This window comes from Nyctibius grandis, chromosome 11 (assembly GCF_013368605.1).
Source record: "Nyctibius grandis isolate bNycGra1 chromosome 11, bNycGra1.pri, whole genome shotgun sequence".
In the NCBI taxonomy this organism is placed as follows: domain Eukaryota; kingdom Metazoa; phylum Chordata; class Aves; order Nyctibiiformes; family Nyctibiidae; genus Nyctibius; species Nyctibius grandis.
This window is the reverse complement of record NC_090668.1, coordinates 12,536,552-12,553,284: the sequence shown is the minus strand read 5'-3', so window position 1 is coordinate 12,553,284 and position 16,733 is coordinate 12,536,552. Positions and strand designations below refer to the sequence as shown.

The 16,733-nt window shown below is 35.2% G+C and overlaps 1 protein-coding gene across 8 annotated transcripts in view; it reads right to left on the bottom strand.

Annotated features, from left to right (window-relative positions):
• Positions 1-16,733, bottom strand: part of ZNF280D (zinc finger protein 280D) — a 54,845-nt gene that overhangs the window by 4,768 nt on the left and 33,344 nt on the right. For 2 of the 8 annotated variants that reach the window (XM_068410197.1, XM_068410198.1), the window contains 5 exons: positions 15,703-15,765; positions 14,997-15,115; positions 14,772-14,808; positions 6,866-6,911; positions 4,520-4,575 (listed from right to left, as the gene is read on the bottom strand). In XM_068410197.1, the coding sequence (XP_068266298.1) occupies positions 4,520-4,575; positions 6,866-6,911; positions 14,772-14,808; positions 14,997-15,115; positions 15,703-15,765 (321 nt within the window). Of the gene's footprint in view, positions 1-4,519; positions 4,576-6,865; positions 6,912-10,396; positions 10,482-11,981; positions 12,080-14,771; positions 14,809-14,996; positions 15,116-15,702; positions 15,766-16,733 lie in introns of those variants that run through there. The other 6 variants (XR_011048956.1, XR_011048957.1, XR_011048958.1 and 3 more) reach the window with 6 other exon arrangements.

The following is a 16,733-nucleotide window of genomic DNA, read 5'->3' as shown; positions in this document are numbered from 1 at the left end:
CTTTGTATACAAACTGATTTTTTAAACTATATGCATGCAGTGCTTTAGGATGACTAGGAAAAAATATCAAAATGCTCCAAAGAAAGACTGAACTGTATACTTCAAATGCATCTGTACCCACAAAAATACAAAATAGTCCAGTCACGTTGCTATATGCAATTTGCTCGTATGTTCCAACAGTCAAAATCCTAAATCCTAGTTTCTAATATTTCTCTTCATTTGTTATAGGAACACCAACTTCTCCCATCCTTTCAATGACAGAGCTCTATTTTTGTTGTAAAGACTTATTTTTGGTAAAAGTTTAATATAATTTCTAAGCCATTCACAATGTTTCAGAATGATAAGTAGCTCAAATTACTTAAAAAGCTGATAGTGACAGACAAAAGAAATCAGGGCAGGGAAGATGGAAGAACAACAGTTGGTCTGATTTCAGATATAAATTCTATATAGGAAGTGAAATTAGGAGCAAATAAGTCTCCCAAGTTAACTTCTAAAATTTAAAACTTAAATTGAAAATAGTATCTGAACAGCGACATGCAGACAAAAGATGAGATGTGAGAGAGATAGTTTCACCAAATATCCCATTAATCAAAATTCATTTGTACTTTATTTCTTCAAATAGTTTTAAAAATGGTTTGAAATAATTTTTGGCTAAAACATTACCTAAGCAACAGATAAGGAATAACAAAGGTTATTCCTTAAAAGGAATAACCAATTTTCTGCTACTATGGTTTTATGATGTATTTTCAAACTGAAAGTCTAGACATGTTCTATTGATCCAGGAATTTGAAACAATTCACATGATTTGCCTATATGCTAAACAATATTGATTTCTACAAAAAATGGTTATTCTGGAAGAGGGTGCCACATACTAACAAACATTCAGAAATCTGTTTTCAAGTTTTACTTTCATTTAAATAAACTAATCGAAGAATATTCCATTTCCTACTTAGAATTTAAGTCAGAGGAATATTTTAAGCAGTGATAAGAGACTGCTGACAGTCACTGAGGTAGTTGTAAGAATCTTTTCATCCTGTTACACTGATTTTTCATTCGTAATAAAGGAGTTAACTCAAGAGATATGCCAACCTCTTTACCAAATTACAACTTATTTTTGCTACTTGTGTCAAACAGAAGAGTTTTTTTTCATTTATTGGACTATCTAAACCAGTAAATGGCATTCTCAAATATAAAAACAAATTTTCTATCCAAGTTCTTATCTCTCTTCAACTTCCAGACAAAAGGGGAAAAGGGGTAATATTTGAGGGAAAACTCAAGACTAACTTCCAGCACAAAAGCCAACACTAAGAACCACCTGTCAGCTGTGGCTGACATAACTGGTCTTGCCACAACTGTTCCTAATTACCTCATCTATTGCAGAGAAACACTTAAGCTATACAGAGCCATACAAATGCTAGTAAATATTTAGAATTGTTTTCATATGAAAATCCAGTCAACTTTTTATGAAACCATGTATATACATGACCTTTAGCTTTCAACAAGCAGCCTGAGGGTGAGGTGGAGTTGCAGAGTTAACAAGCATAGTATTATGCTTGGGAAGTTTTGAACACAGATATGCAAAAAAAGAGAAAGGGTTTAAATAAAGGGATGATTAATGCCTTATTAGCACACACAGAGCAGTGTTTCCACACTGGAAATCCCAGATGGATTACACATGTACACACCCACAAGACTGATACAGAGAAACTCTTCAAAGGACAAATCTGCCCTTAACATGTAAAAGGAATCCATCACAATTTCCCTCACTTCTAGGTAACCAAATCCCAGCTTCATTCAAACCCAGCCTGACATTCTTACTAATTTCTGGCAAAACACAGGAAGGGAAGGAGAGGAATTGGTGAAGAAAAAAAGAAAAATCTCTATATATTAATTTCTCTTGCAGAAAAAAGCTGTATCTCATCAGCATACCTTCCCATAAATCATTTATGAAAAAAAAAGAGTATAAAAAGAAAATTGAACAAGTTTTTGCACAACAATCACCATCACAAAAACAATTATCCACAAGAACGTGACCTGTTAGATCACTAAGCACTACAGTAAGTTCATTTAGATAGAACAGTTCTCCAATGAAATAATTTACCTCTGCTGAGAACTGCAGATTGAATAAGCAAAACCTAGCAATTGTGACACACTAAAATCCCGCAATGAAAGAAAAATCATATAGGATTTCAGAAATCATTCTGTTAGTAAGTTCACTAGCTGAAAAGAATAGCCCTTCATCCAATATTAGGAATGAATGTACTCTTACTACCTATGTTGCAAACAATACTGGTTACAGTGTAAGAAAAACTAAAATTCAGACATTAGACGACTGGAGAAATGTGAGAATGATAAGTATTATATAGAAAAAAAGGACTTCAGTGAACAGTTAGAATGTACAATCTGACTTTTGTTTAACGAAAACAATGACCCATTTTCTATAAGCATGATACAAATCGTGGCCAGACTATCAAATATGGGCTATACTAATAAAATAGCTGCTGTATGGGCTATATGAAATCAGGTTTTAGAATAAGGCTACTTCAAGGGAGTAGCGTAAGACATAACTTTGAACACAAGAGATGAGTCTACCAGGTGCAAACATACACCCACCCCAAGCTACAGAAGCCTAGAAATTAAAGGGATTTTTTTTCTTTTTCACATTGTGTAGAAAATGTAAGATTTGGGTGCCGAGTAAGGCTGAGGGAAGCTAGGCTCTGAATATTTGTTCTTTTAAAATCCTAGTAGCTAAAGTTTTTTGCCATTCTTTGCTACAGATATCCACTTAACTTTATTTAGAGTATTTTATTATTTTATATTGGTATTTGATATTAAGATTTTAAAAAAATCATTCAGGGAAAAATTCTACTTCAGAACAGAACTATAAACAAGGGACACTTACACATGTGCATACAGAGTAGTTGCAAAGTATGTGCAAACACACCTTCAGTCCGTGGAGAAGTATTTCCAGGTAACAAACCTATATTGCAGCTGCATTTACATTAACAGTTTGGTGTGAAACAACACTATGGTTTTGAGGCACATTCTGGATTGTTCCCGACATACTGGTTTGGTTTACAGAGCAGACCTAGGCTATGCAAACTCAATTTCTTTTGAGGAAAATGACCTGAAACTCGATCAGCAAATGCTCCAACTCCTAAAGGAGCTGGATCTCAAGAGTCCAAACCACAACAAAATGTTCCACGCAGCTCTGAATATGTGCACAGTACTGGCACTCTGTCAGGGAACACAAGCTGGACTAAAATAACACCTCGAATCACAGTGCAGTGAAGATGCAGGATTCTCCAAATCAACGGCTTTCATCTACCGATCTGCTCCTGCAGCACTAATTACAGTAATATCATACACAACCACCTTGGCTAATAACAGAGAAAAGTGTTTCCGACTGAGAATCTCTGGTGCTAGAGCTACAATATCCAGAGTCTGTCTTAAAGCCATAAAATAGTATTAATGAAGTTTTAACACAAAACACAGAACCGATTTATATATTAAAATTATTTTTGTCTACTTAAACACTAGGAGAAAGTAGTACAATCATATTCAATTAGAATTACAGTGACTGTTTACTAATCCGTAGCTTAAAGACAGAGTTAGCTTATAATACCTGAACCACTTAGTCTCAATTCTTAGCAGCATTTAAGTGAAAGTAAAATTTCAATTATTTGGCCCACACTGCGTATGACTAGAATAAAGAGAGATAAAGCAGAACCTTTTCCAAGAAGAAAAGTAACCTACAGAGAGACCTTAAAGCAGTTTGCCTCTTTTTTTAAAAGGCACTATAAATGCATATATATACAAATACCTACAATTTATGTTTTGACTAAGCTTTTAAAGGTTAAATTGCACCACAATTGTGAAAGATCACTAACTGGAGTACATTATTTCAGGATGTGGGATCTGGAGTATAATTTAGATTAATTATACAAAGTTTAAGTCTGCTCACAACATGTGCCAAAAGAAATGTATACGATTTCAATCATTTCCCAGACTGACATAAGAAATTCAACAATTTTGCATATTTTAAGTGTAGAGCTATAATTGTTAGCTATCCAACAATTTCACATATTTGCTCTGCTAAATTGGTTGAGTATACTTTCCACAAATTACAGGTTTTTAAAACCTAAATGAATATCCAAGAATTAACATTTTATACTGTATTTTAAAAATTGTTTCCCCAGTTGCCCCTGTAATACTGTTAACTCATTTGCAATATTATTTACAAAAAATGCTTCTTTTAACAACCTGTACAATTTATTTAATGTCTTATGAACCTTGACTAATTAGCAGTTTAAGCATTACTAAGAACGTGCTTTGACACTTGGAACCTAAATTCTGCATGTCTTGTTGAGTAAGTACATTACAACCACCATTCAAAATTTTCTATCATAGAAAATACACATTATGAAAATACTAACTTTTGCCCAATTACCTGAGAAATAACACAGCATGTGCTATTTTATGTACCTGCTTTCAAGATGCAGCTGATCATTGTATTTACCTTTCAAAAGCTGGCGTTTCTTTTTTTCCTTCAGATAAACTATGTCTTGAAATTTTCTGTAATAATTAATGATATTTCTTTTATTTGACATTCATGAGCAACTGATGACAATATAAAGTTGTAGAAATAATTTCACACTGACACTCCCATAAATCTGCTACGTAGCAAAGATTGAGCACGGATCTTAGTACAGATGTTTGCTAACAGTCTTCCAAGTTAAAAAAAAAACAAACACAAAACAGAAACAAAGCAAAACTTTAAAGCAACTCTTGTAGCCTTTTTCATATACGTAATTTCAATTATGCCTTATTGAACAGGATGCAAACTAAGTCTGGACAGCTTTTTATTTGGAGGGGGGAAAAAAAAATCTGAACTGGTGTTTTGCTAACAAAAAAAAAAAAAGCAAAAAAAGCAAAGGAAAAGCAAGAAAGACAAAGTTGAGGTTAGTGTATTTCTTTTATTACATAGTGTTTTAGCCCTACAGATGCTATTACACTAAGTGTAAGTATAAGGGAGATTCTTAACAAAATGCTTGTCACAGGAGAAACTTTTGAGTCTATTACAATTTACCGAAATGAAATAACTTTGGTTAGCAGGTCAAGAGAGGTTTTCCTCCCCCTCTACTCTGCCCTGGTGAGGCCCCATCTGGAATATTGTGTCCAGTTCTGGGCCCCTCAGTTCAAGAAAGACAGGGAACTGCTAGAGAGAGTCCAGCGCAGAGCCACGAAGATGATTAAGGGAGTGGAACATCTCCCTTATGAGGAGAGGCTGAGGGAGCTGGGTCTCTTTAGCTTGGAGAAGAGGAGACGGAGGGGTGACCTCATTAATGTTTATAAATATGTAAAGGGCAAGTGTCATGAGGATGGAGCCAGGCTCTTCTCAGTGACATCCCTTGACAGGACAAGGGGCAATGGGTGCAAGCTGGAACACAGGAGGTTCCGCATAAATATGAGGAAAAACTTCTTTACGGTGAGGGTGACCGAACACTGGAACAGGCTGCCCAGAGAGGTTGTGGAGTCTCCTCTGGAGACATTCAAAACCCACCTGGACGCGTTCCTGTGTGATATGGTCTAGGTAATCCTGCTCTGGCAGGGGGATTGGACTAGATGATCTTTCGAGGTCCCTTCCAATCCCTAACATTCTGTGATTCTGTGAATGGCAGTTCACTGCTCTGAAAGGCCTTGGTTCAAATGTCCGGTAAGGTCAGACAGCTAACACCAAAGTAGCCTATTCTGTATTCCCCATCTTTTCCAACCATAAGAGCTAGGGTATGTGGGTTGGTTTTATTTGTTTTATTTTTGTTTGGATTTGGGTGGGATGTTGCTTTTGTTTTATTTTTAAACAAAATCCAATATTATGGAACACAATTACGTGGAACAAAAAATTCAAGTTTGACTACTTCTATAATGCTGAAACAGAATATGGGATAAAAAACAAACAAACAAACAACTAAGAAAACACACCTGAAGTGGTAATGGTGTCTATGGAAAGAAAAGGTGTTACTGTGTACGTTTGAGAATCTTGCTTAACGCTGATGAATTAAGATGAACAGTCTTCTCACATTTCTACAATATCATTGCTTCTGTTTAAACAACCTCACCAACCCCTCTGCATTTTGGAAAGTAGGCAAGCACTGTTACAAGAAAAATCTTTACTAGGTAAAAATCTTCACTAGGTCTGAGGGCTTCTCCCACTCTCTTACTGGCTCGGACTTCTGTAACAGATTGCACTTTTTGAAGGGCAACAGAAAGACAACTTCTTACAGAAGAAAATTCTGTAAAATCAGAATTCAAAAATGGTATTTTTTGAAAAAAATTTAAGATGTACTGTGAGATTATTTAGCTTCCTGATAGGCAGAAAAAGCAGGGGAAAACGTGTACACACGCCTAGGAAAAAACCCACTTTGGGCCTGAAGAGGCATTTCCAAAGATTTTCCTCTTTAAAGAAGTACAAATAAAAAACCCTCAAAAAGTTACAGTTCAGAGTCAAAATTTATCCAGATCTCAGGTTGTATTTCAGGTCAATTTCCAAGTTCCCTTAAGATGAAGATACATAAGGCAACTAAACCATTCCTTCATTGGAGCCTGGCATACAAATCAACCAGAATGGACTGACTGCAAAGTGGAAAACTTTGGGTGTGGCAGACCTACTAAAGGTGTCCCTCCAACACTGCTGTATCTTTTTGTAGTAAAACACAGAAAGCTAGATTTTTGCACTATGTGTATCTTCTGAACACCATGACCCAGTAGTATATGTATAGTTCAAAAAGAATTGTCTTGGATCTTCAAACTCGTTATGAAGTTCAGAGATATTGTTAGACTGTGTGGAGAAAAGAAAAGACATTACCTCCAACTTAGCTTCTCTCTCTCTAATGAAGATTTCGGTCTTTAACCTAGTGGATAATGAATTAAGATTCAATGTTTTAAAATACTCTACAGTTAAAACAGAGATAAGGATAGATACTTACAGTAGGAAAGCAACTTGGTAATCTGAAATAAATTTTAAAGTTGATACTTATTTTGAGCTTAAACATACTTCAGAGTTCCAGTAGAGCATTTCAGAATTTTGAAATGTTTTCTTGGCTATACAGAAATTATAAGATTAACTTGTTTCATGTAACCTCTTCCAGTTATCTCACCTCATGAAAACCAGGAAGCAACACTCTTAAGATGGTTAGCAATACTTTTATTCTAGTGCTTACTGCAATTCTACATGAGGAATAACCTCCTCATCATAAAGGCCTTTTAAACCATGACTGAAGTATTTGATTTGAAATGCTAAATTAAGTGCATAAAGCTACATTATGACCCAACAAAAAACATTCTGCAAAACAAGCTCAGTTTTCTTTTACTTGTCTGCCATAACCCAAATATCCAGAACACAACTGTAAAACATTGCAGCTGACCTCCAACTACTATCTGGAGGAGATACTTCCCTCAAAATACCTTCACGGGCACAGTCCATACATTAGATGAGCTATAAATTATTTAAATTTATTGACTTTTAAAACTACATTAATTAAACAGCTTATCACAACATCACTAAAATTGATTTTCTGTGTTTATATAAGAAAACGCTATTGCAGAGATAGCAAGAGGTATGTCTCTTACAAAACCTTAAGTCATCAGTTCTAATATAAAATCTAACCTTTCAAAGGTTTCCTATAAAAAAAAAAAAGAAAAACTGAACAAAACCCTCAAAATTGCTTATGCCTGTATCTTCTTTGTTGATGCTGCATTAAAGGCAAATTTAATCTGCTGAAGTATGGTGCTGCCTGTTATATTTAAATAATGTTATTAATCATAAATTTAATGATTCATGACCTCAGCGAGTCTTAATGGCTGTCTACAACGTACAAAATACTGGACAGAAGAAACAGTTATCAACTTATATTTTTAAAAAATGTATACTAATATTAGATTGATATCTACCACATGCATTTTCCTAACTTAATCCAAGAAAGCAGTGCTAAACCCAGACCTTTTAAAGAATTTTAGCACATACTTTCGGCACACCATAAACACCTTCTAACACTAATGTTCTAGCAGGTAAACAACAACTTGGACTGTAGTATAAACAACCATTTATAACTATTTTAATTATTACATCTTAATTTGCAATGAAAGATAGCAAAAATAACTAAAAAAAAAAAAGGGTTGTTTAAAAATAACGTTGCTATGATAGCACTGTAACAATGCTCATCTAACAATGCTCATCTAATTAACTGTAAGAAAAATGATCAGGGTAAATCAAATCACACTTTTTTTGGGTCAGGGACTTGAAATACTCTGAAGTATTTAATCATGAGTAGCAACACCAGTAAAACATGATGCAACACCAAATATTTAGCTCAGCTTCACTGATTTAATGACTTCTACAAAGAAGTTAAACAAATATGTTGGAACAGTAATTTATCTAAAAACAGTCACTCTTGAAAGAACATAACAATTTAGACACAAATAAATCAGATATTTTATATCCAAGGACAAAACATAGCAGTGTTGTTGTCTGAATAAATATAAGTTTTGCCACCAAAATAAATGGGTATGAATTGGATCCAGTACATGTAGACTGTTTTAAATACATTATAAACATTGTTTTACAACATCAAATTCTGAGATTTCTGTGGTCATGTTTTATAGCTTATAAAAGAGATTCAAACTGGCTAGTTTATGCTGGTTTGGAAGTGAATAGGTTTTATAACATTTTGTGATAACCACATCTTTATTCATATGGTTTACCTTGGATTCCTGACATATTCTCAACCTTAATTCTGTTTAGGAATAGACTATAGAAAGTAGTTCCTTCTAATATGGAATTAGCAGAAGTTTCATAAATAGATATTAAACCATAGAAGACTATCACCTCCTGATGTTCCCAAAACTTTAAAGATATAAGAAATCTTAAATCCCATAGTTCTCAAACAGCAACGAAGGCAATTTACGGTCTTACATCTGTGGAGCTACAGTGCTTCTGGAAAGAACATTATGAAAATAAAACAAAGATCATGACCATCTCCGGTAAGTACAGCCTGCTGGTCCACAATTTTGAGCAATTTTGAAACCCTTCTAGAACTCCCCAAAGATTCTTTATTCTACATAAAAATAAACTTCTAGTTAAGAACAATGAAGAAATTCCCCTTAATTGTCAATCCCTTAAAAAAAAATGCCCTCAAAATGTAGCAGCTGAGCACAAAATTTCAGTTTGATTGAGATACTCCATAGAATGGATTTGCCATAAAAACAAAGAGACTGAGAATAAAAGCCAGGTAAGTAAGAACAGTAGACACCTTAAAGTCTAAACTCAGGTCAATCCGAAACTTTGATACACGAGGAGTCACCTAGGACTAATGGAAGAGATTTGGAGTCAGTGAAACAAGTAGACTCTAAAATGCACAGTCAAAGCATGGATTGGAGTATTCTCATTTCTGAAATTCATACACTCTTATTGCTTCCCCTGCTCTCACATAATAAAATTATATTTGTGCACAATTCTCCCCCAAATATCTGATTGTATAAGCATTTACTGGGAAGGTACACGTGAATGCATAGTTAGAAGAAAAAGCTGCTTCTATGCTATGGTGTTTTACACTGTTAACGACTGGATGTGAAAGGAAAGATGGTGACATTCAGGTTACTTGACACTGTCTCCAGTTTCTCACCTGTAAAATGGGGCGAGCAATGAGGAGAGCTACATAATAACTATTATTATCATGACTAATGAAGTGTTATTATGCACAAAGCTGCACAGTTACAAAGATTTAACAGAATAACAACAAACATTTATTTTCTTGTCAGAAAGAGTTTGAAAACAAAGGCAATATAGAATTTGCTAATCAAGCAAGGTTGCCCTGCAACTATATGTCTTAAGAACCCATAATGCAGTGAGACTCAACGTCCTGAAAATAACAAAAAAGATACAGGTTAAGGTATATACAAATGAAATCTTAATTCTTTGACCATGAGCTAAACTGGTTATACCATGCATATTCATGCTCTGTCCTTGCAGATGTGGTCCACTACGTTGCATTACTCATGTAACTTGGTAGTTGTTGGGACCATCAGGGATATTTAATATCGAGTCAGGCAGGTTTACTTGCATGGTTTAGTACTGTTTTTATGTTATGAGCTTTCCACATGAGTAACTTTTGAGATCCTCACACAAATGGAAACAGGATGCCACAATGCCAATTGTTTCTCCGTGAACTATTTACACAAAGCTGGCAAATCTGAATGTAGTTTACAAGTGTTTAAACTGCAAGTCTGAAACTTAAAAAATTTCTGTAGCAAAGCTGTAAAAGAATCAAATTATAATATTCCAAATGAGCATTCAAAAGAGGTTTAATTCACGTAACTTCAAATTGATGTGTCATTCTAGTGTAATTTCTGGGAAATTCTTAGAGAACATTTCTGAAAGCCATGAAAATCTGCAATCATATTCCAGTTGTGTTGCTGCCGGAAACCTGAATGGAAGTGAAATATCATAGATTCAACTTCTTCTGAAATGCAACAGCATGCTCACAATGAAAACACAAACCCACTATGCTTTTCTGAATGCTGCTGTGTCAAAACAGCAGTAAGTCCTGCAAGAAAAATCTGTAGTAGGTAACTGATGCTTGAAGTTGAACAGCAGCATTCAAGATGGAACATAGCTTCTGTCAGAAGAAAAAAAAAATAGCAAAAAGAACAAGACTTTAGAGTATTGAGTAAGCGTGCAGATGCTCATTCACAAAATATGCATAAGAGACAATGGATGACAGGATCCTTGCTATTATTAGGAATACCACAGTGGTTGAAGAAGCTCACTATCACCAAAACTGTTACTGTTTGAACACTACAAGTGAAGAGGACAAAAATACTGGTAAAAAGGGATTAATTTCAGAGAATTTGATGACGTAGAAAAAGAAAGTGCTGCAAATCAAGAACAGCTTGCGTTTATCAGAAATAATCTCTTATAACTAGAAGGCTGAAACAGTGACTGATCTCACAGTAAGATTAGCTCTATTAGGTTGCTTGGAAGCTAGTAAATTAGAAATTCAACCAAGACATATATCCTGTAAGCAGGAGGCTGACTTTGGAGATTTTCATCATGACACTAGATTTTCATCATGAAAAAAGGAAAGCTCATCATATATCCAGACAACCTGTTGATGGATAAACTTGCCATAGATAATCTAGAACTGAAGATGAAGTCAGAAGCAGTAAAATCAAAAGCAGATGTCTCAGCAGCTTGAGTAGAGCATCCTTGAAGATGGGAGATGATACCAAAAGAACAAGGTGTGAATGAACTGTGGCTGCTCCACCCTCAGAATCGAGGGTCAATAAATGTATCTGCTTCCATCACATGTTCTCCTCCTACAATATTTAGGAGCAAAAAGAAGCTTAGCTACCAGAGCAAAGCAGCTAATTCCTTTGGCCAAGATTCAGTTTATGCAGTTAACATGCGACAGAAGTCATTCAAAGCATATTTTGCCACTATATATACTGTAAAGTCATTGGCAGACAAAAATGCAACTTACTTGAATATTAAATAGATCAGGACTTGTATGTTTTAGTGAACACCCAAAGAGAATGACAAAGCCCTTCAGTTTCAGAAGCCAGGATCAAGTTCAGAACAAAATGGGCTTTGATGTCAACACATATACGTCATCATTTATACACTACTCTAGCTTGGGATGATATATATAGACTTGAGCAGCAAAGAAATACTGCAAATGAGCAGCAAAGAAACACTGCATCATGTAAGTGAAACTCCTGGTAAGCCCCTCTTCAAAGGAGTATAGCCCCCAAAAAGCTGCAAGTCAATGCTGCAAAGCAGAGAACGTTATCACAGAAGGGCGTTTGCCAGACTACAGTATTGGGAGAAAAGACCAGACCTGCTGCCTAAAAGATGCAAGAAGAGAATACCACAGCTTCAACGTACAAAGAAAAAGGTCTGGTCAGATCCTTGTTCGCTTACATACCAAAATAATCCCAAGCTGGACTGGGTTCAATTTTCTGGTCCACAATGATGTATCAGTGAGCCAAGGCAGTATAGGATACCTGCTCACTTTCAACTCCCCTGCAACAAAAATGTCTGCTGTCAGTTCATTTAAAAATATGTTAATTGTTGCGCAAAGCAGAGAGTTGAGCATTAGAAGTGTACTGGCATAGTTACTAAGCCTTAATCCCTCAGCACAAGGTGGATCACTAAACAAACAAGGCAACTTTATGTAGAGTAACAATTTTAAAAGCAATTTCTGCTGGAACATTTCCAGCTAGCTTATCTGTATTACTAATGGCAGGATTCTGGCCCAAAGTCAGTCTCATCGACACTACACAGAGCTCAGAGAACATGTCTGGTCATTAGCAATAAAGATGAGTTTTGCAACACATATAGACAGTCTGCTATATAATAAAAGATACCAAAAGATACCATCTGAGAGATGCAAGAGAAGATCTAAAAGCATTCAAGATTGTAACTGTGAGTCATTGTTTCCGACGATAAAGTGATTCTGAAGAGCCCCATAAACAAGTCATACCTCATTGAATTATAGGTCAAAAAATGGGAAGAAACATTCATAGATCACTGAGAAACTACACAGCAAAAGTTATGAATATTGTCTGCAAGTTCCTCTTCTTCCAAAGCAAACCACAGAGTACCATGAAGAACCATGCCGCAAAAAGATGAACATTTTTGTGTGTACTCTGTACTGCAAATAATGAATTAAAAAAATCTGCTACACAGGTATACTCATGCTTTTAGCTTTAGCAATGATATGTTCTTGTCCACAGTATCACAGAATTAGTATACAGAACAGGACAAGATTTACTGAAATTAATGAAGTCTATGAGCATGACAGTTTCAAAAAGCACCATCACAGATTATATCCCCTCATGTAGTACCAGTAACTAAACTTACGCCAACACCAGAGCTCTCAAAAATAATGGCTATCTGCATTTGTCCTAATCTCACAGCTTGCAGAAACAAACCTGCACATATTCTTGACTCCAAATCTTTTCAGTGCTTACCCATCTGCTTCTGAGTACTACATACTCTGTATATCCAACATGCTTAAATATTTTCACATGACATCCCTGTAATACAATCAAGACAGCAAGATCCTTGTGCAGTACTGACAACAGCCTGCCACAACTGTACCTCTTTCGCCACCGCTCAATACATCTAAACCTTTCTTTACATATAGTTCAGCAAGCATTAAATCCCAACACCTAATGCCTGCTCCTAGTAGAAAAGCTAAGGTTGTATCACAGCTCAACACTTTATTTTTCCATTGTTTTGAGATTCACTGAAATCTAAACTGTTAAAGCACACAAGCCACCCTGGATTAATGAAGGGAATATAGCTCACCCTCCTAGATAACTCTTTCCAGTGTTTTGTTCAATTTCAATATTCTGTACTCTAAAATAAGAAATTTAATTTTTCAAATGGGTTTGTGGAACGCTTTTCCAAATTAACTTCCTTCCCCTGTTCATTCCTGCCAGAATATCTTCAATTCTTTTTAATAATGTCTATTAGTCATCCTATCAGACCATCAGTTTCATTCAACTGCATCACATGCTAAACAGTTACTAGTGGAGGTCTGAAGTTTATAGCATATACTTTGCTCTACTATTACTCATAGCCAAAGATAAGTATTTCCACGTTTGGATCAGATGACAGATTATTCCAGTATCCTCTCTCACTGTCCGCCTTATGGAAACTAAGAAAGAAAATACTTAATAGTTATGAAATAACCTGTTGGGGATATTTCCAACACTCAGTGAAGGCTGATTTATGCTTAGAGGCCTAAGAACTTCTCGCTCTGTTGGAAGAGTTCTCATCATGCATGAGAACATGTAATCACTTTTGGAAACCTGCTATAGGCTAGATGGACTCAATGACACCTTGTTGTTAAATCAGGGTTAAACTATTTTCCTCTGTCTTTCAAAATATCTTTCTTTGCAGTCTAATTGACATTTTGGTTCCTGTGTTCTGAAATGGTTGAGAGAGAACTCAAATGTCTGATTCAACTGACACACCTTTGAACCTTCAATTAAGGCATAAGTAGGCCCACAAGCTACATTGTAAAAGCTCAGGTACCATTCCAGGATAAATCGGGGCTGGCTTGGCACACCATCTGATTCTTCTAAGGTTAAAAAGAAATCCAAGCAAACCCTGCAACACAAACTCCACAATACTGCAGGCTCTTTTTCATATCCTTAAAAAACTGAAAGCCAAAATCCTCATATTAATTTTTCTTTGAAAGAATTAAAACGTTAATACAAAAACGGTATACCTTTGTCATATAAATAACATAATTTTGAAAATAATTTGTAAATATTTAAAATATTAAGACTGAATTTGTCGTATTTCAATAAAGGTAACTTTTAAAAATTCATATTATGTAAAGAACATAAAACATTTCATAAAGCTAGTATTAAAAGCAAGTTGAAGTAACAGTCTCACTATGTCTTGACTTAGAAGTCAGGATTGAGAAGTTCTAATACTGCAAGAATTATTCATGTCTCTTTGGCCAAACTGAACAAACACCCGGTTTTGATTCTAGCTGCAGTAGGTAATCATTTTGTATCCCCATTCTGTAATTGTGGATGCGGTAAGAACAAAAAGCACTAGCAAAATAAGGGTCTATGTTAATCCATACATTTCAAATTCTATGAAATTCAAAAGAAATCCAAGTTCCAAGTGCAAATTTTGGCCATCTGTCACTAAATTAATAGAAATAAACATTAAGCAGTAAAACAAAACTTACTCAGATACATGTTCAGCAGTTGGGATATCTACGGAAACTGAAAATAAAAATAAAGGATTTAATTAAAAAGATTTTAAAATGTGGAAATACAGAAGTACTTGCTTTCAAATCCAAGTACACAGAAATAATGATAATGCAACTGAAAAAAGGACTGCAATAACACAGACATCCACATGTAATAGTTATATATGTGTATTATATAAAAAAGATACTATATGTACTCACCTTTCTCTATAATAACTTGACAAGTATGAGTGTGGCTTTCACTCAGATGTGTGGCCATGTTATCTAAGCCAGAAACATCAGTCAGGAAATCACAGTTAAGACATACTACAGTCACACCTCTAGAGAAGAGAAAGTACAAAAGGAAGTATAAACACAACATGGCTGTGAAAACAGTTTTCTTAACTTACAGCAACTGGACAGACTATAAAAATATAAATAAAATTTCCTGCAACTTTAGATGAGATGACTCACAAAAACATATTCTTAACTTTTTATACTGCAACAAGCACCTGGAAATCCCAGTCAATGACCAGAGCATCTCCACGCTGGATGTAGTACAAAGAACACCACTTTAGACAAAAATTTATCTCTAAAGCATGACTTTCTCAGTTTTGATTGTTTGGGTATTTTTGTTTCCCTTCCCACACCCATATTTTGCACATTATGAATAATTGCAAAATAAAGAAATAGAAATATTTTTTTAAAATGCTCAGGGTTAAGAAAGATGTTAATAAATGTGGACAAATAACAAATATTTGTCACTGAACAGAACACTGCTAGTGGAAGAGCTAATGTTTTTATTTTCCTGCTCTTTCTAAATTGTGGACGCCTAGAAATTCAAAAAGGTACTAATCACATTTAACTAATCAGTTCACTATCAGAAAGTAAAAACATAATGATCTGTAACTGAAAAAAGCTGAATTACCGTAGCTCTTCTGAATGCTTCTTATAGATCCAAAATCTTTTACTTGGACGAGCACTGTGAAAACTAAATATAAGAAAACATTACCACTTAGATTGGTTTTCTTGAGTACATTACTCCACATACCCCCTACACTGTACATGGTACTGCAATTTGCTTATAACAAGGCATGAAAATAGAAGGCTCAATTACTGACCTGTGTTATTCTAAAACATTAAATTGCTGAAAGCTTACAGGCTTGTGAATCTCAGCTCTAGTTTAAAACACTGGCTCTCTTGTAAATAACAAATTTGGGAGAGGCAAGGCTTAACTTCATTGGCACAGTCCTGGCAAGAACAGTTACATTGCTTCCATCAGCAGTTCAGCTCTTGAAGCACCATGGCTGTAGCTATACAGTGCTCCACAAAAGAAGTGAAGCTTTGCTGAACTCACGCTTCCTAAAGAGACGGCTTTAAATAATATAAATCACATTTTCAGACAACCTGTAAGTTATCTCATATGCAGTTTAAGTATGTGCCAACACTGTACTCCTATATGAAACAAAAAGCGAGCACCTGAATACAGGGGCTGCTACTGTAGAAATACCCTCCTTCCTCAGCATCCCTTGTGCCTTACACTCACCAAAAGGTGATGATACGTGCTGCAAGGGATCAAAGTAGGGTGAGCATCAGTGCATCAAGGAAACAAAGGACAACAGACTGGCTATTTTACTGCATTCTTGGATTTGACACACCCAGAACATGGGCAACTGGAGGAACAGTTTACCTTACATTCCTCTCTCCCCTTCTGGAGTAAATTTTCTCTTGTACAATCAGAATTAGGCATATTAATTTTTATTATTATATTAAGCATGCAACCAATATGTTATATGCATAAAAGCATGTAAACTATTTCAGCCTAGAATCTACATGAGCACTGAAATTAATATGAATAGGTCAACATATAAAATACATACAAAAACTTTTAAAGACTTGGGTCAAATTCAAGAATTCTAGCATTCAAAAATTCCAAGGCATTTTATACCTACATGTATT